The 26,320-nt window shown below is 46.9% G+C and overlaps 1 protein-coding gene across 1 annotated transcript in view; it reads right to left on the reverse strand.

Annotated features, from left to right (window-relative positions):
• Positions 1–2,001: 2,001 nt before the first annotated feature.
• The window catches only part of LOC8040571 (DNA polymerase alpha catalytic subunit), a 165,697-nt gene continuing 141,378 nt past the window's right edge, over positions 2,002–26,320 (reverse strand). The window contains exon 37 of the mRNA XM_029966821.4: positions 2,002–3,689. Within this exon, the coding sequence (XP_029822681.2) occupies positions 3,481–3,689 (209 nt within the window). The 3' untranslated portion in view covers positions 2,002–3,480. The remainder of the gene's footprint in view (positions 3,690–26,320) is intronic.

Raw genomic sequence — 26,320 nt, forward strand, 5'->3', positions numbered from 1 at the left:
ACTTGCGTTCGAGTTTTAGAACTCTCGCTTGTGTTACACCTTTTGTTTTGAACCGACTAGTATAAAAGCGCTCTTAAGTTATGAAGGAGCACTATGTTCTCATGGCGTGCATAAAACATCCAGATCGAAGATAGGGTTTCATTCGTCAGTTTGAATCTCCCACGGTAACACTTCCTCTCGACAGATTTGCGTTGGCCACGCTTCTGGCCCGATAAACTCATTTTCGCGAAACGTATGCGAGGCGTAAAGGCTACATAATGTATCTCTCATCGTATAAATGAAAGTAATGCAAAAAAACAATGAATATGTAATATTATGTAATTTTTCGGGCAAGCAAGGGAAATTTCGGCAGAGATAGGAAATTTTCAGGCGTTCGCTAGGCAAATTCTGACTTTCTCTGTTGGCAGCCCTGCATGGTTAACTGGACGCCCGCGAAGCCCTCCTCACGCCACGTATCGCGGTGACCTCGGTGACCTTCCCATACGGCTCGAGCACTCGGCGAACAGCCTCGTCGCTGACGTGGAAAGGCAACCAGTGCAACTGTAGACTTACAGTCTTGCAGATACTAAAGCGCCCCACGCGTGCGGGCGTTTATATCTGAGAAGCGCTCGACAGGCGGCTTACGTTCGAACTAGCGCTGACGTCAGGACTCGTCCACATCAGATAGGGGGGAGCCCATCAACGCGAACTGCCCTCATCACCTGCCATTTCGAGAATCTTCTCGCCCTTTCGATCAGGCCACGGTGACACAGGCGCAGATGATAACGGCTGTTCGCGTTGATATATGCTCCCCCCCAAACTGCTCCAGGTGGACCAGTCCTGACGTCAGCGCTAGTTCGAACGTAAGCTACCTGTCCAGCACTCCTCAGAAATAAACGCCCGCTCGCGTGGAGCTATTTAGTACCTGCACGACTGCACCTCGCCGTCGTTGGGATCCTGCACGAGACACCTCTTTCCCTTCACCCGCAGCTCCTCGGCCTCCAAATGCTTTCGCTGAGCCTCCGACGATTCGAACGTGAACAGCCACACGTGGTTCATTTGATACGCCCCTCCCGCTTTCAGGGCGGGAAGGATCGACGCTCGAGCGGTGCAGTTCGTCCCTGAAATCTTCTATCTTGTCCGGGAGCCCAGTGATATCGGTGTGCAAAATGACCGACGTTTACAATTCTCTGTATTGCCGAATTAAGGCCCATTCACACTTTTGCAACCGAGTACGACCGAGAGAGACGAGGTCTGTTAAAACTTCTTAGGGCGAAGGAACACACTGGCATTCTGGCGCCATCTATGCGATGACCATGGAACTGCATTTCACAAGAGCGAAGGTTTCGCGAGATTTCCGAGGTCGAACGTGCGTAGTAGCTATAAGAAAGGCTCGTTTATAACGCTGACAAAAGTTTTTCGAACCAAGAAAGAAAGGATAATGCGCGAGGGAAATAGAAAATATGCCGGACCGCCAAGTTTACACTGCTACCCAATAGATGGCGCCAGTGTGTCCTCTCGTTGTAAGAGGTTTTATAGAACCCAGTTTTAAGAAGTCGGAAGAGTGTGAACAGGCCTTTAGAGCGCAGCTCTTGAGGAGAATGAGGGGTGGGTATGCCCGTGTGATGTCACCAGGGGGACTTCCCTCGTGACGTCACTGGATACCCTCGTGACGTCATTCGTGGCCCTCGTGATGTCACTGGTGGCCCTCGTGATGCCACGCGGTTACGCCGACGGCGACGCCGCTCAACCCTGAAACGGGCGCCTAGGAGCTGCGCGCTCTAAAACACAATGCCCGAGGGCAGGGGAGGCAGAACAATGCGGTAGGTATCCTGAGATGACACACATGACAAATGCCACGGCCTACGACGGCCGCTGTCGCCACTCCTACGGCGCTTGTCATCGCACGCCCGTCTCGTTCGAGCGCCGGAAGTAAAGTCGGAGCCACCGAGAGCGGCGACGGCACTCTGGAAAAGGTAATTCATCGCGGCACATTTTTAGTAAAGCAACGGGAGTCGCTGGTGAATCCACATTCCAAGAATATATATTTTTTTATTAAATACAAAACGACACCAAAATCAAGCGAAGTTCTAGCAAGCAAGTTGCTCACACTTGTCGCACGGGATAAAGCTCGCGAAGAGGGCGGGTGTATAGAGATCACATTCTTAAGCTCGCGAGCAAATTGATAGCCAATATATAGTGACTAAACACTCGTAGAGCAACACATTTGGGCAAGATTAAAGATAGTCACTTTTACTCCACTTAAACCTAAGAGTAGGCCACTATAAAAGAAATACAGAAATGCTTAGACTACTGATTATAAAATACGGAACAAGTTAAAAGAACAATTTGAAAGGATAAATACCGTAGAAACATCAATAAAATAATATGTATAAAAAGGCTCATAAAGTGGCCCGCGAGAGAGATATTGGTAACTAAACAGGATGAAAACTGTACATACAAACACTCTCATGTGGGCAAGACGCTCAAGTTAATAAAAGCTAAAAAAAACACTTTGGCATGAACGTACTCCAGACAAGGCCGCGAGCACATGCAGCATAACATACTAGTGAAACGCGACAAGAGCGCGACAAGAGCCTAACATAAGGAAGAACATCTTGTAAAGTGAGCTGCACAGATTAGCCATGGAACATTTATATAAAAATAGAACTTGACACGAATAAAAAAAACAGAAAAAACGTTAGGGATCTTTTCACTAGACGATCAATACGGCAGCAGTGAGTGGGTAACCGAAACTACACATGCGACGACTTCGAAAGGATCTGAGCGCCTAACAACGTCCGGCGCATCCACATCTTCATATAGTGCAAAAGAAACAAATAAGCGCCACCAAAAAAGAAAAATAACTTGGCGATTGGTTTTAAAAGGCATTATGCGCCGCGACCATGAGGGTGCCCCAATCCCGAGCACACTCCCTGAACGCCGAAGTGCGGCGATGGGTTCTTCGCACGGCCCCTTGGGAGAAATGCGTAGTGCGAGCCATATGCTCACTGCCGAGCCCCCAAGGCGTCAACCAGATATACTCACTGACAGGATAAGAACGGCAGGGCTCGTTCCTGAAACCCGCAACCCTCCAGCACGCCCTTCATGCCTCGCAACTTGCTTCGGTTGCGCACCAGCGCTACAGGTGCGCGAGACACCCGAGCGTTGTCGCAAGTAGGAAACTACGGTAACGGTTCCAAATTTCTAGGTTAGTCCAACAGCACACCCGGGGTGCCGTTAGCCATGTCGGCGGCCTAAGCGGTATTCAGCCGCTTTCACTTCGGCAATGCAATGTATACCCGCCCGGTATAGTTCCCCCGCTCATCCCGGAGACACCTTCCCGATCACGTGAGCAAGCAGCCTCCAGCCTCGTCGCTGCAACGAACCCGCACATCTCACCGCCGCTTAAAACGGAGGCATTTCAAACTCGCGGGACACCGGCTGGTCGGGCTCGTCTCCATCCCCACAGCGCGCGATCTTGAGAAAAGGTCGCGGCCTCTAGGCGGCGGCGTCCAGCAGGCCGGAGTCGAGGCCGGCGCCCTCGCGCGGGCCTCGCGAGGCCTCGGGGTCCAAGGGCCGGTACACGTCCGCGAAGACGCTGCGCAGCTGCACCGTGCTGTAGCCGTTCCGGGCCAGGAACCGCTTGGCCACCTGCTGGATGTGGCGGCAGGTCCGCTCCGTCTCCGGCGACGTCACGCAGCGCGATTCTGCGCAGGAGAGAGCCACGTGATCACCGAGAACCCAAACTCGAGCGGAAACATTACGGTGCGAGTTCGTCCGTTCCTTGCGCACCACGTGCGTTTGTTTATACCCTCCAAGCGCGCAGAGGTGCTTTGGTTCCCGCTCCACGTCAACCAATGACAGAGGCACGCTGGGCTGCCTCGTCATCCCGCAATCTTTGTATGGCCCTTCTACTGGCCGGTTCCTCGCGTTCCGATGCGCCAAAGACGAGTTTTCCAACAGCTGCTCCGCGTACGAGCTAAGAGCGCATGCGCCGAGAACCCGAGCGAGAGGAGACCAGAACGCGCGGTGATGTCAGGACGCCAAGCTCTGGTTCCGATGACTACTGCATAGACCTGGATTCCCAGAACGCTTTAGAATGCCGGCGTCCGGCTCTCGCATTCTAATGTCCCAGCGCACTCTGGTTTTCCTCCTCCGCCTCAATTTCTCGGAGCATGAACGCCTTATATCGTTTATGAAAGTTTATCGGAGAAATCGTTTGTGTGAGATCATCTGGCGGGCTAGTTGGTTGCACATATTTTCACGTACAACCAACTAACCCGCGCTGTACAATGTACAATAGCGGAGTAAAAATTAAAAAAAAAAGAAGTAACGTAACACTTACAGTATTGCGGTTTGTGCAGATGCCTAAATTGCGTTGTAGGTTTTTGATTACCTCAAACACATAACTAGCTGTCTAGCTGCGAATAGAAACAACAGGCCGAGCAACAGAATGCTGAACTCCTTCAACGACTGTCTTAGGTATTGAGTCGAAGGTAAACCAAATATATATTTCATAAAAATAATGTTAGAAAAGAATTATGTTAACCACCTAAATTAATGTTGCATATAAGTTTCTACAGTTGTAATAACGCTGTGATTCTTAAGATAAAAAATAAGCTTTTGTCATTTCATTGCGAACATCTGTGCCATTTTTATATTAATAACCTCATGATAACGAAAATCGACATGTGAACGGTATACATATGCCCCTTTAAAATCAAGCCGAACTCATTAAAGTTATTCGAAAGTTTCCACCCAGTGCCTCAGCTAATTTAGTTTCAGTTTACTCGCTCACATCGCACAGATGGAGCCTATATGAATGAGAAAAAAATAAACCCGGAGAACAGTCCATATAAATCTCACAATGCCCAAATATCTTTGCTAAATCTCAAAACGAAGAAAAAAAAAGATCGTCACAAACCATTTTGTCGTGAACCGTATATCCACAGTTTATTAAGAAATGTTTACTAAACGGTAGAGTTGTTAACGGGAATGCCCAGTAAACTTTTGTCTCTCAGAAAACAATCGCAGCGCGCGGCAATGTCATCTGAACAATATGTGAAGTTTTAATCCTCCGCCGCGCAAGTAACTAAATTTTACGTAGAGCCCAAATTGGCTCAGATTGCACCAGCAAAACACAGCGTTTTCGTGACAACAGCGGAAGTTCTGACTTAACATTAAGCAAAGAGAGATATGACAGATATCCACCGCTGTCTCAGTCAAATAACTTCGTTCTAAGAAAGTTACGGCATTGAGGGAGGCTCAATTCTTCGACGATGATCTTTGTACGCCCCATCAACCATGTTGATCAAAACCGGGAATAGGTCAACGCCCGCGTCACATCAACCATGCTTGATGTGACGTCACGACACAACCAGCCACGCATGCTCGTAGTTTCGTAGTTATGCTCATAATTGATTTAACGAATATCGGGGCGTCTTTGAATTAAATAAATATCACGTTTGACTATATTCAGGCCCTCCCTACGTGACCAGCGGAAAAAATAACTCCGGATATCAACGGACAATCCCTTTAAATGAACACTCAGGGAGATCTGTTTCTCAACAGACCCGATGCCTGCGTGCGCAACATACGGCTCTGGAGGAGTGCTTTCCCCTTAGCATGCGGTTGTGCTGCAGCGAAGCAAAATCCGCAAAATCACGATGTATAATCCGGGGTTCTCGCTTCACTGGAGTGCATCAAAGCGCGGCAAAAATATTCGAAAGTGCTGAAAATTCGCACAAGCATACCGTAACGATCCTGCCGTATAACGGGACCTGAGCTATCTTTTTTTTTTTTTCGGTAATAACTAAGAAATGACCTCTCGGCGCAACTTCATCATATTGTGGCAAAATGTAGTAGGATTTAACAGGTTAAGTACACTGGCGCAGTTTGACTTAAATGGCACAGCGATCATATCACTGAAATTTTATCAATCAATCAAATTTCGGGGTTTTACGTGCAAACCAACGACGGGCATCTGGCACGCCCCAGCGGAGGACTGAGGATTAATTTGGACCACCTGGGGATCTTTTGACGTGCAACCGAAAGCTCGGTTACACGGCGCCTTCTCCGCAATCAAGAAGTCATGTTAGTGATTCAAATATCTCGTAAAGTACAGGCCTGCAATGTTCGTAAACAATCGCTCAAGAGGCCGCGTTTGGCACTTTTTAGCAAAACAAATATAATGCTATTAACAGTTATACTTAATTTTAACAACCCATCTGCACCCATATTATTCTATTATATTATTAGAATATTTCTAGTTTTATATCATAAGTAATCCATTACCAGACTTAATCACATCAGTAATAATATTTGTCATTGATTTTTTTTTTTTTTTGGTGCGCGAAACCTTTGCTAGAAAAAAGATTGCCCAAACCAAACGTTAGGCCATGAAATAAAAATTTAAATTGATGTAAATACGTAGATGAGCCATCCTCTCTTCGATCTTCTCTGCTATCGACCAGAGGAACCCAGAGGAGCCAGCAAAATGTCGCCATCAGAATAAAAGAGCGGCAAAGTTCTTGGAAATTTCTGATAGTCTGCACGCGCAGAAACAAACAGGCAGGTAAGAACTGAAACATTGCGCCCAATGAAAAGATAAATTACACGTTTCTAAGCTTGGGAGCCCCGCAAAGACCTGACGACGTTGGACTCATAATTATTCCCAGCCCATTACACATTCTCCACTCTCCCCAAACGAAACACGCACGTAGGAAATAAAACAGACGGACGTCGATATCAAACAGACAATAGAGAAAGCCGGTTGACGCGACGGAATTCAATTACCGAGGGTTTAAAAGAAAGAAACGTCGCGGCTATTCCTATCGACAGGCGCCATTCCGTCCCCTCCCCGGCATGAAGAAAAAAAAAAATAAAAAGAAAGCGCCAGCTGCTCGAGGAACAAAGGCAGGCGGGCGTGGGCTCGCATCCCTGCGGCCGATGAATTAAAATCATCGTGGATTATCCGCATCGCTCATCGGGCTTTTTAAACAGGGACCACTTCCGTGGACCAACCAGTCCGCGAAGAGTCAGTGACCATCGACTAATTGCCGTGAGCCAGAGATAGCTTCGCGAGACTGCACACGGCTCGGGATCCATCACGGCAAGGACAACCGCCAGCAAAGATCGTCGAGGAGCGTTAAAGGACAGGCCAGATGGATTGTTTCGATCGTCTACGGAACAGAGACACACACACACGAGCGCACGCAGCCACTTCGTGCGCACGACAGCAGAGTCCACCATCCAGACAATGGATTTACACCATTCCATCTCCGCGGTGGTCAGATCATATAGAAAAGGGCGCGCGTATGTGTTCTTCGAGGCTGCGCGGAGCAGATTGCCTTTGTCCGTGAGTGTGTTCGATGAATGTGTGCGTGTGCACGGCAGCTGCGGAATGAATATGCATCCATCAGGAAGAACCGATGCGCCCTTCGTCCAGTGCTCGGTGGCAACTCTCCGTTTCATCGTAACTTGCCAAATGATGAAGGCCACACTCCCAGAGAGCCAACCAGCGTGTCGGAGGGATACACGTGACTATCTCACTAGTTTCTCGCAATGCTGTCGGAGCCACGAGAGGGCTAGTCTTTTAGGGGGACAAAACCCCGCCTAGGGCACACAGCAGAGGTTTGGAAAGGAGACGAGTTTCTCTTACCTCTCGTCTCCAGCTTCCCTTACGATCTCGCTCATGTAGCTTTTTGTAAGGGCTGCCACGTGCTTCGCCTCCGTCCTTCTGATTGGTTCGGGAGGGCCATAGCCTCCGCCCTTTGCCAAGTTCCGGTGAAAAAAAGTATAGAAACCCTTAGCCGAAGGACGCTTAAAAAGACAGAGAGAGAGCAACAGTTGCAGTGCAGCCACATCGTAGCGTTGTTCTTCTCAGCGCAGCGTAACCAACAGGAAAGGTGCGTCTTACACGTGCACAGATCCGTCTAAAGGCAGCGGGTAATACCCGTACACCTTCTAACCCACCATGCGGTTCTGATCAGTCACGAAACGGAAACGAGAACCAGAAAGCCAGAAGGCACTAACGGGTGACGGCACGAAATAGTTAATGAGTGAGCATACTGCACCCACCATCAGCACGGCGCAAGGCGGGGTTGCGTTTTTGTAAAACAAAACAAAAAAGACCACACCGCCAAAAAAAAAAAAAAGACGGCTCTAGAGCGGCTGCCAAGACTCCTAAGCAATTCCTTCCGATTATATGTTTTGCGCGCGGAGCAGCAGACGCTTCATGGTATACGATCTTCTCTCCTGGTGGCCGCTGCCAGCATGAAGATCCCTGGCTCGTCTTGAGACCCCAGGCGGCTGATGCTGGTGCTGGCGGTCGTCTGCTACGCGCGGCACAAGAAGCCGCCAGCCTTCCGAATACGACTTGGCCTGGCTTGGCTCGTTGCGAGAACTCGCTCCCCCGCTCTGTCTTCAGACGCGCAGAGCCATCCATCATAAGCGGCCCATAGAAATTAGATGTCCCGGATTATTCATTAAAACTCGGCAGGCCTCGCTTCGCCGAGCGTGGTCCCTTACGGAGCAAGACGAGAAAAAACATAAAAGGATACAAAAAAAGAATGAAAAGAACTGGAGGAAGCGTCAGAAGCGTGTCGGCCACTCTTTCCCTTCGCAGTTTTAATTACGCGGCGGCGTTCGCGCAGATAGGACGCACATATATATATATACGTCGTCTGCGTACAGACACGTCTTCAGCAGACGACGTCCGCGGGAAAGCTGCGGCTTTTTACTAAGACTAACCAACGAGAGCTCCACAAAGAAAAGCAGCACAAAAGCAGACGGCGGAGCCCAACAGCTGCTCCGGAAAAGCCCGAAGAGTCACCAGACATTAACTGAAGAGAATGACACGTGGACGTTGCTAAGGATGTGGTATGATACGTCAGGTGACCACAAGCGGAGCCCCTAGATGCGTGCATAGGAAGATCTGAAGTGCGATGCCAAAGTTGAGTCGCGTGTGTGGAGTTCCTTGGTATATACTTCTCACAAACACGCAAATCTGTGGCGGGCGGGCTAACAAGTGTTGATATTTAGTACTAAACTACCTTCGACGTAACTTGGGTAAGTTATAGCGAAGAATATCTACATGAAGCTTCACCTCTTCACAGTTCGTTTTTGTCATTAGTGTGACCACTTCAAACTTTTCGCAGAGCTCTCGAGAAGTTGAGACCGGCCGTTCGAGTTCGCGTGAAGGCTGAACTCCGCGGAGCGAATACGCGGCGAACCTCCGACGAACTTCGCCCGACGGCACGCTCGCGCTCAGAGCGCGCGCGCAATGGCCACTCTTCCGATGCAGAGCAAGGCGAATGCCGACCGGCGAAATTCGTCGGTTGTTTGCAGCACTCTCGCTGCATGCAGTACAGCTTTAACAAGCCAGTCATGATAACGCCTACAATATTTTCTTAAAAGCGTCTCGTCGTATCAATATGTCCTTGTCGTGGTCAGCGTCTTTTCCCTTCTCTGCTTCTTTACGGAGTCCGTGTTGCTTCGTTTTCAGCTTAGCTTCAGAAATTTGCCATGAATACTAGGGCTACAAGCCTAAAAACTCCAGCTCCTACGCGTTTCACGCTCTTTTGCAACAGCCCTAGCAGAAGCATCCACACTTTGGAGCTTCGTTAAAACACCACCAGGCGGCGACCCCCAACATCCCGTTGCAGACAAACAAACCACGCTCGCTCCCCGCTCGCTCGGGGACCACCCGGTTCAAATATAGAGGCAGGCTGCAGAAGGTTGCGCGGCTTAATTGCCATTAGGAATTATTAGTAATTCGGCCGCCCTGACATATTGACCAGGAAAGAAAGCAACGCGAGGTCGACCGCGGCGTATTAGCGGGCTAGACCCGGCAGAGCAAAACGTGGACGTTCCCCGCCGTTTCATTACCGGCTCGTTTCATTACGGCCCAGGCATAGCGAGGTCGTGCTTGTTGTTTCAACCGGCCTCGGGTACCTCCTCCCGAGTAATTGCCGGAATTAGACGAAGGCGCGGAGGCCCCCAGCCATTCTTCCCGCCATTTTCGGTAATCCACCCATGCCTCCGTCCACCTCTAGGCCGACAGGGCGCTGGAAGCTATAGCGTGCTCGTGGACCAGTCATGCTTGTATCTTTCGCCACCGTGATCACGTTCCGGCCCATACAAAAGCGCAGACAGAAGTCAGGTGGGGGAAGGGAGGCAGCTGACTGGTCCGGCCGCGCTGTCAGCTGAGGGGTGAACTGAGTATAGTCGGTACACGGGCGCAATTGCGTGGAACACACGCATAGCAGCACTATCTACGCCGAAGGCCAGCCATTGCCCCGCACCAAGCGGGAAAGGAGAAAAACGAGGGGAAGGAGAGCGCAATTAACCCGACGCAACTATCAACCGTTACGCGAGGAGGGCACGAACGAAGCAGGGAGGCTCTCCTCAACTCCGGGGTCCCCGTGGCAATTCGCGCGGGGTGTATCGCGCACAGGTGGGCGGGCCCGCGCTGCCCAAAATTGCATTACGGCTAATTGGGACGCTTTAACTCATTCGATTACGAGCTTCAATTGCGGGACGGGGTGGGCCCGGGTCTTCTCGAACCTCGAGCCGTCTTTATTCGTTACTTTGAGGATTTTTTTTTTCTCGTCGGGCTTTAATCGCAGCCTCTTTCATTGGCTCAATAGCCCCTTAAAACGGCAACCACCTGTCTCCGTGGGCGCGGCGTTTCTAAAGAACATAACTTAGGCGTGCGAGAAAAAAAGAAAAAAAGAAAAAAAAGAAAAAGAAGACTAACATAACGTTCCTGCAGATGGAGGCACGTAGACATGATTTGATCCTCAAAATTGCTTCTCGAACCTCGGGGTACGTAGGATAGCCCGTGGCAATCAACCCCCGTTGAATCGCGGATTTTATATGCCCCCTTCCCCTCCCCCTTTTCAGCGCGAGGCCCTCCCAAATGACGAGGCCGTGGCGTCGGACCTTCGACGTCCCCCTCCCGGAGGCCTCCAGCTGACGGTGCAGTGGAAGAAGCCACACGCCCGCTGGACCCGTCACACACCAGGCCGTATCTCGCCACGCCATCACGCATCCACCCATACCCACGCGCAGTCACATGACGAAAGGAAGGCGTTTGATTGGTCCGGCGAGCACGTAGTTTCCAGCACACTGTCAGCTTGTAGGGGTGAATAGGTAGGTGACGTATAGGGAGACGTTCGCGAGGCGCGCACTCCAAGCTCATGCGCACATTCTTGGACAGGCACGCGGGTGGGAGATGGAGAGAAGGCCTGGGCTGTTCCACGCACATGTACACGGCCGAGCGGAAGCGGTGATATATAATCGCGGAGAATCGCACTTTTGCCAGAAAGGTTAATTAGCGGCGGCTCGGTGATAGATGGACACTTCTTGAGCTTTTGTTTGTTGCTCAAGTCGCCGCTCCCCTTCACTTTTTTTTATTCCGCCAACTTTGTTCCCGGTTTGCTGCTCGGCCGTGCTGAATGCCCGGACCTCCGAGGTAGAGACGAAGGATCTTCGGTGAATAGTGCCCGCTGCATTCGCGCGTGTTGTACCAGCGTGGCGGGCCAGTCGCCGATACAGCGCGCGTATCCACCCGTGAGTTATAGATGCGTTCGCCTCGGAAGTTATATGTACACCGGCGATGGGCTACGGCTGTGTCTCGTGGATTGGAACGCAGGACGAATTGGATCGGCAGCGTACGCTACGCGCGGTCGATAAGATCGTCTTCCGCTTCGTGGCCATTGTCCGATCCGGCCTAATAGCCGGGCTCGGATTCGCCGCAGAGCGCCTTCGAACGCCTCATACGCAACTCTGCCCTGCTTTCGTTGGCTTATTTTTATTTTTGTTTTTGTTTGCTACATTGCCCAATCATTGTGTGGGAGAGAGACTGGCCGACAGCGTTGGATGGATCGTGGTCATATCTTTCGTTCGATGAAAAGCGCTAATTACCCATAGTGCACAGTTTGGACGTTGCGCAGCGACCCGTGCCGGTATGAACTGGAACCTAGCGATTCAATATATTATGTTTCTTCTTGTAGTGATTACTGTGTAGAATTAATCTTCCACGTCCATACCCTTACAAAAAAACAACTCAGACTCTTTCAACTTTCTATTTAGCCACGCCGTATCGACAATTTTCGATAGACTTCCTTTAAACTCAGGTCTATTGACTCCAGACCACACAAATGGTGCAGAATTTTTATCACCCCCTTTAAAATGCTTTGGCCTTCTTACATTTGTATAGAATTTCTATAGACTACAATCGACAGAATATGAAGATGCAGAGCGGAGAAGTGACACCACACCCAGTGGGAGCAGCCTTAAGGAGGCAGCTTTTTTAGACTGTGACAAATAATTATCGCCTCTTGCAATGATTTAAAGTTGGAGATCTAGTTCTCCAACCCTCCTAAACCATATTTCGTAAAAACTATAGGGTGATTTCAGATAAGATCGACCAAAGGGTGGCTGGTCGACATTTTTAAATCAACTGATGTTTTTATATGACATTGTCTAGTGTCTGGTATAAACGAATCCACACTTAGTTTTGACCAGAAAAAAAATTTGGAGACAAGAAAAATCGTAAGGCAGGGAGAGGTGGACAGTTGCAATAACGCGCACTGATGGAGGGGGCAAGTTTGAAAGTGAATAATTAAAACAATAAAATTAGGAGAATTTTAAAACTTTTTACAAACAAACTATGGGTACAACTTGCTTGTAATATAAAGTAATAATATTTATTAAAAATTTATTTAGTTTTCTAAAAATTGCCAAACATGCCTGCTCGAACGACAAATGGCAAACTTTGGAAATCTGTATCTCATGAAATAATTTAATCATTATTACATAACTTGCAGACATTATTTTACTAATATATGGCTATTATTGAAAAAATGAATAAGGTATCTGAGTGACACAATAGTTACAATATATTTAGGCAAACATGGGAAAAAAATCAAAGAAAAATTCCAATGCGAATAAAAAAAAAAACACCACCTTCGATTTTTTTAAAATTTGGGTACCCTGTTATACTCTATTTCGGCATTCATTTCTATTAAAAACATGTTGCATCATTGCACTGTGAAAGAAGAAACAACTCCCCAAAGTAGGGTCCTTTTTCAAAGCCTACACTTAGCAGTGTACAAGAAGTGACTCTGAGTTCCAGTTTCATGAAACTTGCACAAATCTTTTATATACATTTATTCAGATGAGGTCATTGATAAAAAGAGCGATCGGTCACACAGTAAAAGGGAGGAGAAACTATATACAGCATTTTACATAAGCCTACAAAGTGGTATCATATTAGAGACTAATGATTTGAGAAAAGATGATGCAGTGTGAAGTTGTACCTTCCGGTATATTTTACATCTAGAGTAAAATAAATAAATTTACTTCCACACACAAAAACAAAGATATAATAGTAAGATATTTAGGTTGGCTGTGTATTTACGATTACAAACAATTTCAGGTGACGGATGCCATAGTGCCTAACTGGAGCAGCTTCGATGCTCTCGGTGTATGAATGAATCGTGGCAAGCCGATATATTTTATCCTGCTCGAGGATAACATTTTGGGATTTTTTTTATAGTGATCAGATAAAAATTATTAGTAACCACCAACAAAAACAGTAGGTTAAATACCCCGTGAAGAAAAATGTGATAAATAAGATGTCCCTGCATTCAAAATGAGCAGTCCTTGGGAAATCAAGTTCGGCACTTTACGCTAAGGTTTTCCTCGCTGTACCCATTTAATAAAGTTGCTTCCAAGCAGATCCGACTGGCCGTGCTACATATACGTCACAGGTCCCTTCTGTTGATGACTTGCTGAGCCGCCACGCGTGCCAAGACTGAATGCCAGGGAAGGCGCGCACCGTCAGCCACTCTTCTTTTTTTTTTGTTCACGATACCGAACAACCTCATTTTCGTCCAGATATACAAGATGCACGCCTTTCAGTTTCTTTGATAGAACGCTCACCATTGTCCTGGCCGTCTGAATTGCGCTTACTGAACGTTCTCTCAGGTTGTTCAGCGTGGCCTGGTGCTTCACGAGTCCGCCAACTCCGTCACATGCATTTTTCCCATGTCCAGATGCAGAAAATAACCACTGGGCTTGTGGGCAATCGTCCTTTGCAAATTGGTGAAGCTGGTAGCGATTCTTGAAATGACTGGCGGCGCCGTCACTTACGTACGTCACGTACGAGTATACCGCAACGTTGTCTTCAACCCACTCCTTCACTTTTTCTAGAGCCAAGCAAGCGTGAGCGGCGTCGTGACACAGGTCCTCACTGATGATGGTAAAGCTGTTTGTAGATTTTCTTGTCGTCACTACACATGTAAATATCGAAAGTTGTTTTTTTTTTCCAGTGATATGCTTGCACTTCGTCAGGAAGCACGATGGTCCAGTTTTCAGCAAAGTCAAAATGAAAGACAATGCTCCCGCGTTGCATGCACTGTTTTTAATCGTAGATCGCTTTACCTTGCGTTTGCCGGATATGGTTGTGAAGTACCCAACTTCCAACCGTCACTTGGATGACTTTTAGGAAAGTCTCAGGTTCCAAAGTTTTTTTCACAAGGTCGCCGGACTCCCATGTTGCAAGCACAATCTCTTCATCCTCCGGGATATCAAGTTCCTGGAGTGTAAGAAACTGGCCTTTTGGGCAGTGATCACAGTCTCCTTGAAGGCACAGTTCTGTTGCTGGGTCGCACAGAAATGCCGAGTTCATTTCACCAGTGTTGAATGTTGAGCCTGTAACGTTCTTTAGAGCGGCAATACAAAGATAATAATTGGCGCAGCGCACACAAACGCACACTTCCTGGTGTGGAATACATTGGACCCATCTAGGGCGCAACGAATAAAATTTCGTTAGCCCAACGCCGGAATCGGGATGCTTGTCTTTGTATATACGGAAGGCCTCTCGTATTGAGCGTGTCATGAAGCACTTTGGCACGAACGTTTTCTCTCCGTTGAGCATGACAGAGATGACGTCCTTCTGGTTGGGACTTTGGCGCGAACATTGTAGCTCGTCTTTCGTGAAGTACTCTAGGGCAGCAGACAGGTTCTCAGGGCTCACCTTGCACCTCGTGTAAGGATCCGGCTCATACCACACGCCATGCTTTTCCTTGAGTTTTCGGGATTTACTGATGAGGTACATTGAGGCCTGTGGAATCATCTTTTGAACCTCATTCTTCGTCAGTGTTGACGGCAGGAGTGTAAGCAGTTGACAACGTTCCCGGAGAGAGGTGGCGGTTTCAAAGGCCTGCCGAAAGTTGTCCACCCACTCAGTGCATGTGGAGCATGTTGGTTCGGACGACCCCGATGGTGCGTCCCTGTCGTACGCAATACGTAGCCTTGAGCGTATATTCTTGACAGCAACCTGCTCCAGTTCTGTCTGCTTTCTCTTGACATAGGCAGGCCTGTCCCGACTTCTTACGACGCTTGGTTGTCTCAGCGGCGACACATCTGTAGGTAGTATGCTGCGATTTAGATCTTCAATTGCTTCTTCAGCTGGCACAAATATGTCAGGGCACTGCTCTGAGCTTCGCATCGAGATCTCCTTAGTGATGTGCATGAAGCAATGGTAGCACAGGTAGTCCGTCGCACTCACTTTGGTGGAACAGTCAGGCGGAAGAATTTGCTTCAACGAGTTTAGGTCCAACTCGCCAACACTTCGAAAATTCCGCTGCTTTGGTATAGTCTTTTTGTGTTTGCAAAAGTAATCTGCACAAAGCACTCGTTCGGAGCTCCAGGACGTCTTCATAATGTATACATAAATAATAGAAATTAAACCCCAACTGATGGCATATAATTGCCAAGTGAAAGAACTACTGGGTGCACAAGTGACAAGTCCGAGGCTGAGGAGCTCACTCACTGCAAACGTACATTTGAAAAGAGAGGTCACAACTGAGGCTGTCGGCAAAGCTTGATCCACGTCAAAGGAAGAAAGAGGGAAAGTCTCCAGACAAAAAATTGTGGTCAGCGGCCTTCGAAAAAGACTTTCCGGAATCGCACTGTCGTCCCTCCACGCGCTGATATGAAAGCACCCGAGCTTCTACCACGTGGTTCATGACACAGCCTGAGCCATGTCGGCGACCGGTTCGCGAGGGGTTGGCGGTGGGGTTACGTTGATGGTCACTCGGATTAGCCCTTGCTGTACTGAGCTACCGCCTGCAGTGCCTTATCGCCGGCTGGTGTCAACAACGAGAACACACACACCCTGTCTACACCAAAACTACAAGCGTTCACCGCACACGCGTCGCCGCCGCTTTTAAGCTTTTGTGAAATTGCTTTCTTTTGCCGCGGAGAACCACCTTATCTTAACTACGCGCCTGAAATCCTTCCAGGCGGGCGTACACAATATCAAGCGTTTCGAGAAATGCCCGTGGAGTAGAACTATGGGAAAATTCGGAGCCCGCGATGTCGATATCGTCGCCGTTGTGTTAGTACGCCGTCGCGTACTGCAGTCCCCCATTGGGGGAGGGGGGGGGGGGGCGGTCTTACTACGATAACATGGCGACAGCGTTTACACTCTATGTATTTACGCGAGGCTCGAGTATTTGGGGATAATGCTGCCGGTTGGTGTGCCCCTTTGTGCCTGATATTATCGCCCGTGACGCCAGCGAGTGAGATGGCGACAGGCATGACTGCTCAGTAAACAGGCGTCGGCGGCCATGTTTTGCTGGTTGAAGCGAACCCCCTTGTCCTTGACAGCGAGCGGGGAAATGCGAAAAAAAGATTGTATCGGCCGTTTTGCCAGAACTAGCGACGAGTGTCGTCTGCGGTTTCCGGCAACTATTTTGCCATAATCGTGAGCTTAGCGAGGAAATGATTTTTGCTAGCCACAGAACACTACCACGCAGAAAGGGAATGCTTGAACATGTTTTTGTTCTGGATATATATCAGGGATATATATGAGAGAGAGAGAGAGAGAGATGAAGGTAGAGCGGAAGAGGGAATAGCATATAGTGTCGTAGGAGAATAAAGTAAACAAAGTTCCTAGTGGCCGATGGCTGCATGATCTTTTCTCGGATCACTAGTCCGTAATATGATACCTCTTTGTACACAGTAGTTTCTCCTTAATTGAAGTGTGTGAACGATTTCTTTAGTTATCATTGGCCTCATCTGAATAAAAATATATAAAAGATGTATGTTGGTTTCATGAAACTGGAACTCAGAGTCAGTTCTTGTATAAAACACTGCTAAGTGTAGGCTTTGAAAAAGGACCCTACTTTGGGGAGTTGTATCTTCTTTCTCAATAAAATGATGCAACATGTTTTTAATGGAAATGAATGCCGAAATAGAGTATAACAGGTTACCTAAATTTTAAAAAAATCGAGGGTGGTGTTTTTTTTTTTATTCGCATCGGAATTTTTCTTTGTTTGATTTTTTTTCCATGTTTGACTAAATATATCCTAACTATTGTATCACACAGATACCTTAGTTATTTTTTAAATATTAGCTATATATTAGTAGAATAATATCTGCAAATTATATCATAATGATTAAATTATTTCATGAGATACAGACCTCCAAAGTTTGCCATTTGTCGTTCGAGCAGGCATGTTTGTCAATTTTTAGAAAAATAAATACATTCTAAATAAATATGATTACTTTATATTACAAGCAAGCTATACCCATAGTTTGCGCCTAAAACGTATTAGAGTTCTCCTAATGTTATCGCTTTAGTTATTCACTCTCAAACGGGCCCCCTCCATCAGTGCGCGTTAATGCAACTGTCCACCACCTCATGCCTTACGATTTTTCCTGTCCCCAAGTATTTTTTCTAGTCAAAACTAAGTTTGGATTCGTTCATACCAGACACTAGACAATAACATATAAAAACATCAGTTGATTTGAAAATGTCGACTAGCCATCCTTTGGTCGATCTTATGTGAAATCACCCAATATACGAAAAAAAAAAATGCAACATACTTGTAATCTTTTTATCTTTTGGGATGGTCCTCGTTCGAGTGATTGTGTTTAAGGTGTATACGTTTATAAATAGCGGCAGAACAGTAAACACTACTGAATTACTAGTGCGGGACATAAATGTCTTCATTTAGCGTATTTTCAGGACTATGCATGTTTGAGAATTGACGAGTACTATCTACAGGAACGGGCCATGCGAGGATCCTTTTTTATAGACGCTTTACAGCAGCTGTGCACGGGCGCCGCCATAACGGACCTTCAGTTTTTGTTTCCTCTTATAGACGCTTTCAGCGCGCGCCAAATTCAGCCGCCATAGCCGACCTTCTCTTGTCTTACCGAAATGTCGAGTGACTGAAGCGGGCGTTGACGAGTCTCCACAAAGGCCTATGCTGGGGAGAAGGACACGGTAGAATCTGGAATGGTAATTACCTGTCCTGCTGTGGTAATGATGAAGTTGATCGAACGGAATAAGAGGAAACAAAAACTGAAGGTCGGTTATGGCGGCGCCCATGCACAGATGCCTGAAAGCGTCTATATTTTTCACTTCGTTCCATCATTACCCCAGGAGGACAGGTTACTGGCATTTTAGATACGACGATGTCTTTTTCCCCAGCATTTGCCTCTGTGGAGGCTCGCCAAAGCCCGCTTCAGTGGTTTGATATCTCGGTAAGACAATTGAAGGTCGGCAATATCGTCTCTAATCTGGCGCGAGTGTAAAGCGTCTATAATAGATTGTTCATTACGACCACCTGTGACGGTTTTCGGGAATGACAGAGTATGTTAATGATCATCTATGTACGATACAAGCTTCTTTGTGAGCTAATACAACAGGTACTTGAGAAGGAGAGCTGTGTGATCGTTTTTACCATCGGATTAGGCACCAAATGCGGACTAACGTCCTGAAAACACGTTAGTCAATGTTTTCATCAGGCCATTAATATCCGTAAAAACAGTTCAGACATGAAAAGTGGCAAATAGCGCATGTACGCAAGGATTACCAAATACCACAGACTGTTTCCGATTTCACACGTTCCCAGGGTTTTTCGCAGACTGTACTAGATTTCTTATAAGTGATCAATTTCAGGAGGAGATTGACATCGCGGACGGCATAGACGACAACAACATCGAGGTGGCGTCCCTGAAATTAGAGTCTGCGCCAAAAGACAACAGTAAAATAACTCATATTACAGACTATAATGGGGCTATATGTGGCCATCCTCGATTACTTTGATTCTCGTTTCGACCCTATTATTAACTTTTCCATCGGGCAGATATTAGTACAACTGACCTCGGGAATTCCTTCGAACTAATGGTTTCCCACAGCATGAGCAAAGATATCCCGAACTAAATAAATAATAAAAAAACACAGCAAAACGTAACCCATGGATAACGCGTGAAATCATTCCCACTAAACGGAAAATAGACTGCAGAAACAAAGATTAAGAAATGCGCAAGTAAACGACAGCAAATCACGAACATAACTAAAGAGCTTAATTGGCAAAGCAAAGTGCCAAGATAACTTTTTATAACGGGATTCTTTATTCATTCATTCGAACAAAACCCAAATAAAAAAAATCTTTTGCCGGTACACTAATCTGCGCATAAAACCAAGCCATGATGCTACAACCGAAGGAAGTGCGGCTAAAGGTCCGTCCAAACAGGATACTTCAAAACTCGTGAACAACACTTCCGTCTGCGTGGTTTTTGTTTTTTTCTCGATGGGGGGGGGGGGGGGGGGGTTATTTGTTAAATTTCGCTTATGTCCTCCATGATGGCCTATCACGTGGGTCCGGACAGCCACTCGCAAGCTCTGTTAACTGTCCGCCAATCGCTCAAGGCCTCCTCTTTTCCCCTGTCCTTCTTCTTCGACCAAGTTTCCCCGCTTTTACCACAGTTTCTACATCATGATCAAGGCCTCCGCTGCTCTTCGGGTCACGGAACGGGAAAGGCTGTGCTCGAAACCTTACCCAAATAGATCCGAGCTACTCAGGCGGGTCGTGTCACGTGATAGCACGGACTGAGCGACGCTGAACGCGAAAAGGTTTTCGAACGCAAAGGTACAAAACCCTGACCCTGGAGTAAGATCGAGTAACTTTTGGAACACGTCCAAGGATACGAGGGCCAGGCAGAACAGATAGACAGCGTTGGCAAGTGGCGTCTGACGTCGAGCCTGACGAGCACCAGGCCACCGAAAAGCGAAGGAAGCGAGGAACCAAATCGTGGTGTTGGCTCGGGGGTGTTCAGAAACCGGACTGCTGCACGCTTCAACTTCCACGATTTCTGCCGGAGTCGAGTCGCGTAACTATTTCTGGAGTGTTCTGTTTGGACAGGCACTCAGACTAGCAACTTCAACGACTACTTCCTTTCCGTAAACGTGTTTACTCAAGGTAAGAGATTTTTGCCGACTAGAACTGACAGCTCAGTGCAGCCAATCCGAGGGCATACGCGTATCAGAAGGAAGACTACTCTATATTCTTCTTAAACTTAACCCCCCCCTCCCCACACACACACACAAAAGTAGGAAAAAAAAAGAAAGCAAAATGAGTTCTGGGCCATATAACCTTACTAATGCGTTCTTGATAAGGTATGCGGAATGCCGCTCAAAATAGTTATCACCGATATTTAAGAAACCGCTCCAAGAATCTAAAATCCCACCAACTGAAAGAAAGCGAAAAAAAAAAAAGAAAAAAAGAAAATGAGTTACGCATACGAGATTGACGGAAACTTTATAAAAACAGAAACCAACAAAAAAATGTCAACGAATGTCAACGTATTTAGAGCTAACATTCACGAGTGATCTTAACTGGAGTGTGCACATAGACGCACTGACTAAAAAATCCATAACAAAACTGTGGTGCCTGCGAAGATGGCTAAAGTAAGTACCACGCGACATTAAACTCTTAGCATATACTTTACTAATTAGGCCTCTGCTTGAATATGTTTCTCCTGCTGGTTTCCTTCCACAAAAATTAACATTCATAAATTAGATAGAGCACAAAAGCTCGCTTTTCGCTTCATTACCAATAGGTTTAGCTTGTCTTGACTCGCCTACAGAACTTAGCCGCAGGCTAGGAATCCAGTCACTTGAAAAAAGAGCTAATTGCTCTATCCAGACTAAAATTATCCCAAATTGCTAATAATACGCCTAACATAGACAAGTCTAAATACTTTACTGCTAATGATAGAAGAACGACCCGCTCAAGCCATGGGAAGCTTTTTAAAGAATCTCATCCTAAAAAATAATGGCTTCAAATTTTCCTTTTGCCATGAAAGAGTGGAATAAGTCAGTAGAGTCGATTGTTGGGCTAGTTCGTCGCCAGAAAGTGCTGTCCACGCGAGCTCACAATCGCAATTTATGAACGATGCTGAAGTGCTCCTGACACGATGAATTACTTCTCCGCTTTGTACTGATACGTAAACTATGTGCAACGGTCTTATTCTGTATACGCTCTGTCGATAATGTAAAACAATTTCTATATTTTACTGCGGTGAAGCATTCTGCATCTGTAACCACCCTACAAAAATCGTCATATGAGGATTAGTAGTATTCATAAATAAATAAATAGCATTATTTATATACAGCGTATAATGCTATTGCATCCCCGGACACTGATCTAAAAATAAAACAAATCGTAGAGTGGTTGGCCGGAGGAAAATTTTAATTTACTATGTTTTTTAGACACGTGCCATGTGCCTGAATCTTATTTGCAATAAATGATTGCGGTACTACATGCTTTACTAGTGATGGCGGACGTTAGAAAATGCGCGATATTTAGTTCGCTAATTTACTAAAAATGACTCATTTTCTTTTTCATTAGTAAAAATAGACATATGATTCCAATTAGAAACTGGTTAAGCGCTATCGAAAACCACTAAATCAGTCATTTTCAGAGAGACTCAGCGCCTGAGAAGCGTAGTAGTGCACTAAAGTTACCACTCGTCGAGCAGGTACAAGGCTAACGGTTACGGTGAGGCGCCCACGCGATCTTTCCATCTCTTATGAGAGCCCCAGCCTTGTACCTGCCCCACGAGAGGTAACTTTAGTGCACTACTACGCTTCTCACGCGCTCAGTCTTCCCGAAGATGACTGATTTAGTGGTTTTCGGTGACGCTCAGCAAGTTCCTAATTGGAACCATATGTCTCTTTTCACTAATTAAAAAGATAACTGGTTATTTTTAGTTAATTAGCGAACTAATTAGTAATGCCCGTGTCCCACTAGAGCGACAGACAGAAACAAAAGACAGCGACAAGCCTCAAACCCATGCAGCATGCTCGCGATGGCACCTTTGGCAGGCGTTTAGTCGTTCGGTGCTCGTGAAGTAAGCACAAGCGATTGCAAGCCTGCCAAAGCCACCCTCGCGTGCATGATGCTCGTGTTTGAGCATAGCCTCCTTTATTCTACAGAGCCTCTCAAATCGCGAAAGACTCTGGTTCGAGGCTTGTCGTTGTCTTTTGTTTCTGTATGTCGCTCTAGTGGGACACGGGCATAAGCATCGCGCATCTTCTGACTTCCGCCACCACGACTAACGCGGTCCCGAGAAAATAGACCGATCTCACCAAGCGTTTGGCGCATGTGCGAGGCAGCCATAACTTTAGTTCACAGGAGGCAATCGGCCGTGCACGAGCCCCTTCGTGCCCTGCACGCGCAGAGCTCCAGCGAGGTTGTCGCACGCGCAGAAAGACTAAAGTTCTCTCGGTGCATTGCGGCAGCGGTGACGTAGTCAAACTGGCTGGTGAGATCGGTCTATTATCCTTTTACCTAGAATACACAAATTTTAGGAATTTTTGTCACTCTTACGTGAAACATCCTATATACTAGTATACACTATCGTCCTTTATACACTGTATAAAGAACGCCCCAGGGGGAACAAGTGGCCGAGTAGTCTGGCGCACACCAGCTCGGAGCACGTGAAGCGAAAGCTCGCCCTGCAGAAACCAGGGATCCTGGGTTCATTCCCCACCACCCCTGCCCGTTTCCATCTGGATGAGCATCGTACCGGCGTGCGGTCGTCTATCACTACTGCGTGGTGCACGTTCAAGTCCCCAGGCTAGCGGTTGTACTGCACCGGCTAAATTGCTCATCTACAGCTGGGACTCGTTGAGGCAGACGAAGTTCTAGGCTGAAACATACACACAGGCCATTTTTTTTTAAAGAACGTTCCACACGGTATCCGAAAGCGAAGCCTTTTTCCGTGTCCTATTGGCTGTCGGAAATATCGAGTCCTTAAAAAGCATATGTTTTAGTTCTGACGCCAAGGGGGAGTGGGGATGGAAACATCAAAGGTGCCTCCAAAGCTCAAGCTGAACTCTTTACGAGAGTGGGTAGAATGCAGCGCGCGCTTTAATTATTTCTTCGAGTGACGAAATGAGAAGTCTTCGACAGTCGACTGAAAGTCTAAAACGCGTCTTACTCACATTAAATGTAATCACGTAAAATTAGTTAAACACACGAGTATCCCAGGAGCTATAGATCTAAATAAAGAGGACATCCTCAGTGACGGTACTGCATGAACCTCCGTTCAGTGCCGATGCAATTACCGTGCGTAAGAATTAAATTCTCGACGGGTTTCGAGAAACACGGCAAATATGTCTGAAGTCATTCCTAAAGAGTTATGTGAAGGGAAAGGAGACAGAATTCGAGGCTCGTCTTTCTTGTCACACAAAAACGAAGTACCGATAATTTCAACTAAATCCCAAACATAGCGCGTTAAAATTAGGCGTTGATTGTTACATATGGTTTGTTACGAACAGGGTTTGTTACATAGACATCTTTTACACAATCCCGTAAAAAAGAAAAGAAGAAAAAAAAAACGTTTTTAATAAGTCACTGACGTTGAGTGAAAGCAGCGGGGCGCACACACGCGATATCTTTTGGGCGCTTAAACCGTTATACGTGTATGCAGTACAAAAATAATTTATTCCAAGTATGGTCAGGCCGAAAGTATAGTAGTAAATAAAATATTCAGTACTTCAAGCCTGGTGTATGACGTCATTGCTAGAAGATCTCCGACCCGCCCCTAGCGGTAAACACGCTAAAGCTCGATGAGAGCACGCCGCACTTTGGCAGACGTCTGGCGTCGCCCCGTGCTAACATCGCGATCGTTGCGAGACGATGCGAGACGCGCCGATGTTGACGCAAGCTAGGCTGCGCTGTGTCGATCCACCAGTGATGACGTGTTGGGGCCAAAGGCGCAGGCCTTGTCTTCCAAGTGACATTGGATGAGCTTCGCACAGGCGTGCGTTCGTGTACAACCCAAAGGTGGAACTGACAAAAGGCGATTTGGAGTAGCGCTTGTCGCAGGGAACAACAGGTTTTGGAGCAAAGATTCCCACTCTTGGAGCAGATAACTTTGAGCTTTCATGTCAGAAAATTTTATACGACCCCTTTGAAAGTTAGCATGCGGAAAAAAAGACGAAAAAACTGCAGTTGTTGGGGTGTTGGGAATATTTATTTATTTATTGAACATGCGTACGCGGGTAATTTTGCGGCTGTCTCGAATCACCTATTAGGAGTACCGATGGCGTCTTGCGTCAGTGCTTGACATAAAAGGACGTTTTTGGCTACTTTGTAGGGTTTTCTGTCACGGTCACGTAATTGTCGTGAGTTCGACATCAAACGGACACTTTTGTGTTGAATGTCTCTGACGCTGCTCTCTGCTTTGTAGTAGCTAGGCCTGTGCAAATAATGGATTCCGGTTCGAAGCAATTTGGCCGAATAAATAAATAAAATAAATAAAGTCCAACACCCACATTGAGATGGCAAGTAAACGACATATTTGACATACAATCAATCCTATAAAGGAGTCCAGCCATACTTAATTGAGGGGATTTGTAAATATTGTTGCTATACGCAAATATTTGCTTCAATTCTGAATTAAAAACAACAAAAACAACAAGCACAAATAAGGAACACAGGTTGTTAGAACATCGCAGCCTAACATATACCCTCGCATAATAGCCACAGTTAAAATTTGAACATTTTACTGCAATGTATATATCAACAGCAATCACAATGTTTCCTCTTTTTTTTTAATACACTATAGGCGTAGTTTACAAAACGAAAACACACCGCTTTGAAGGTGTGTTTTTCGTCTAAGCGCGCGGCTGCGCTGCAAGGAAGCGAGTCGCGAGATCGCGGTGTTAGCTCGGCGGGTATCGCTTCTCCGCAGTGCACCGGTGCTTGAGGAGAAGCGCACTCAAGGGGGCTAACCCGCCTCGATCAACACTTCGAAAAGTACGAACATCGTAGTTAAAGGAGCGATGCAACAATTTTTGTACTTTGCGCAAATATTGCTTAAAACGGATCCCTAACGTAAATGACCTATGAAACACGCGTTCGTTTTTCTACCCACGCAATAGAAGTCCCAGAAAAAAATTAAAGAAAAACGAGCAGCGTTCACCCCCTCGACTCGCAGCCAGAAGGAGCGGCCACGCGATCTGGAGCCGATTATATGCCGCCAATGTAGATCATACCCACGCGCTGGGGTTGGCAAAGCACAGGACAGGCGCTGAGTTCCAGACATTGTTATGGCTCGGCTATCGTCGTCGTTGCAGCGATTGGACGCGGGCGACTACCCGAATGCTTCTCGAGCTAGTAATTATCACGAGCCCAAATCGAGTTCCCACGCAGGGCTCGGGTCCAATCTATGAACCGCATTCAAATATCGTCACTTGGGTGTACTGCGATCCCCACGTTACGTCATCAAATTTTGCAAAGGAGAGATTGAACGAAAATAATTGCTTCTGTCCTTGAAATTTCACCGCAACAAAGGAGTTTCTTGGCCAGTGGCGTTGCGTGCGAGTATCCTTGAGTCCCACTGGTGCCAGTAAGCTCGTGTATAGTGGAAAACATTCCTACTGAATGTCGTTGCACAGCTCCTTTAAGTTTGAAGCGAATATGAAATAGCATAGTATTTGAAACTACTATTTGAAAATTCGAATATTCTCGCCACCCCACTCTCCGCACATAGTGCTTAAACATAAAAAAAGCAAAAAAAAAAGGCTTTTTATTTTTAGTAGCATCGCCATCGCCAGCAGACGATGAAAGCAATGTCGGGGCGCAAGGCAGAATTCTAAGTGAAGAGGGTTAAACGAAAATGAAAAATAAAGTTCTCTCAAAAACTTCATTTTTCAATCTTGTTCAACCCTCTCCACTTAGGATTCTGCCTCGCGCCCCGACGCCGCTCTCATCGTCCGCTCGCCGCTTGGTCGGCCACGCTAGGCAGTCTGGGCACTGCCTAGCGTCTGGGCGCAAGGCACTCTGGAATCGAGTTCCTTTCCCGGCGTCGCTGCAGCATGACCACATGCCGGGTCCCGGGGTATTTCAACGTCCTCGTAGGTACCTCCAAATGAAACAAAGCGCAGGCTGACGGACATGCGCTCGCAGGATCCAATGAACAGCGTGGTCATCGAAACGGCTCTAAGGCACGGATGCAA

Source organism: Ixodes scapularis, unplaced genomic scaffold, assembly GCF_016920785.2.
Source record: "Ixodes scapularis isolate PalLabHiFi unplaced genomic scaffold, ASM1692078v2 PGA_scaffold5__190_contigs__length_132052651, whole genome shotgun sequence".
In the NCBI taxonomy this organism is placed as follows: domain Eukaryota; kingdom Metazoa; phylum Arthropoda; class Arachnida; order Ixodida; family Ixodidae; genus Ixodes; species Ixodes scapularis.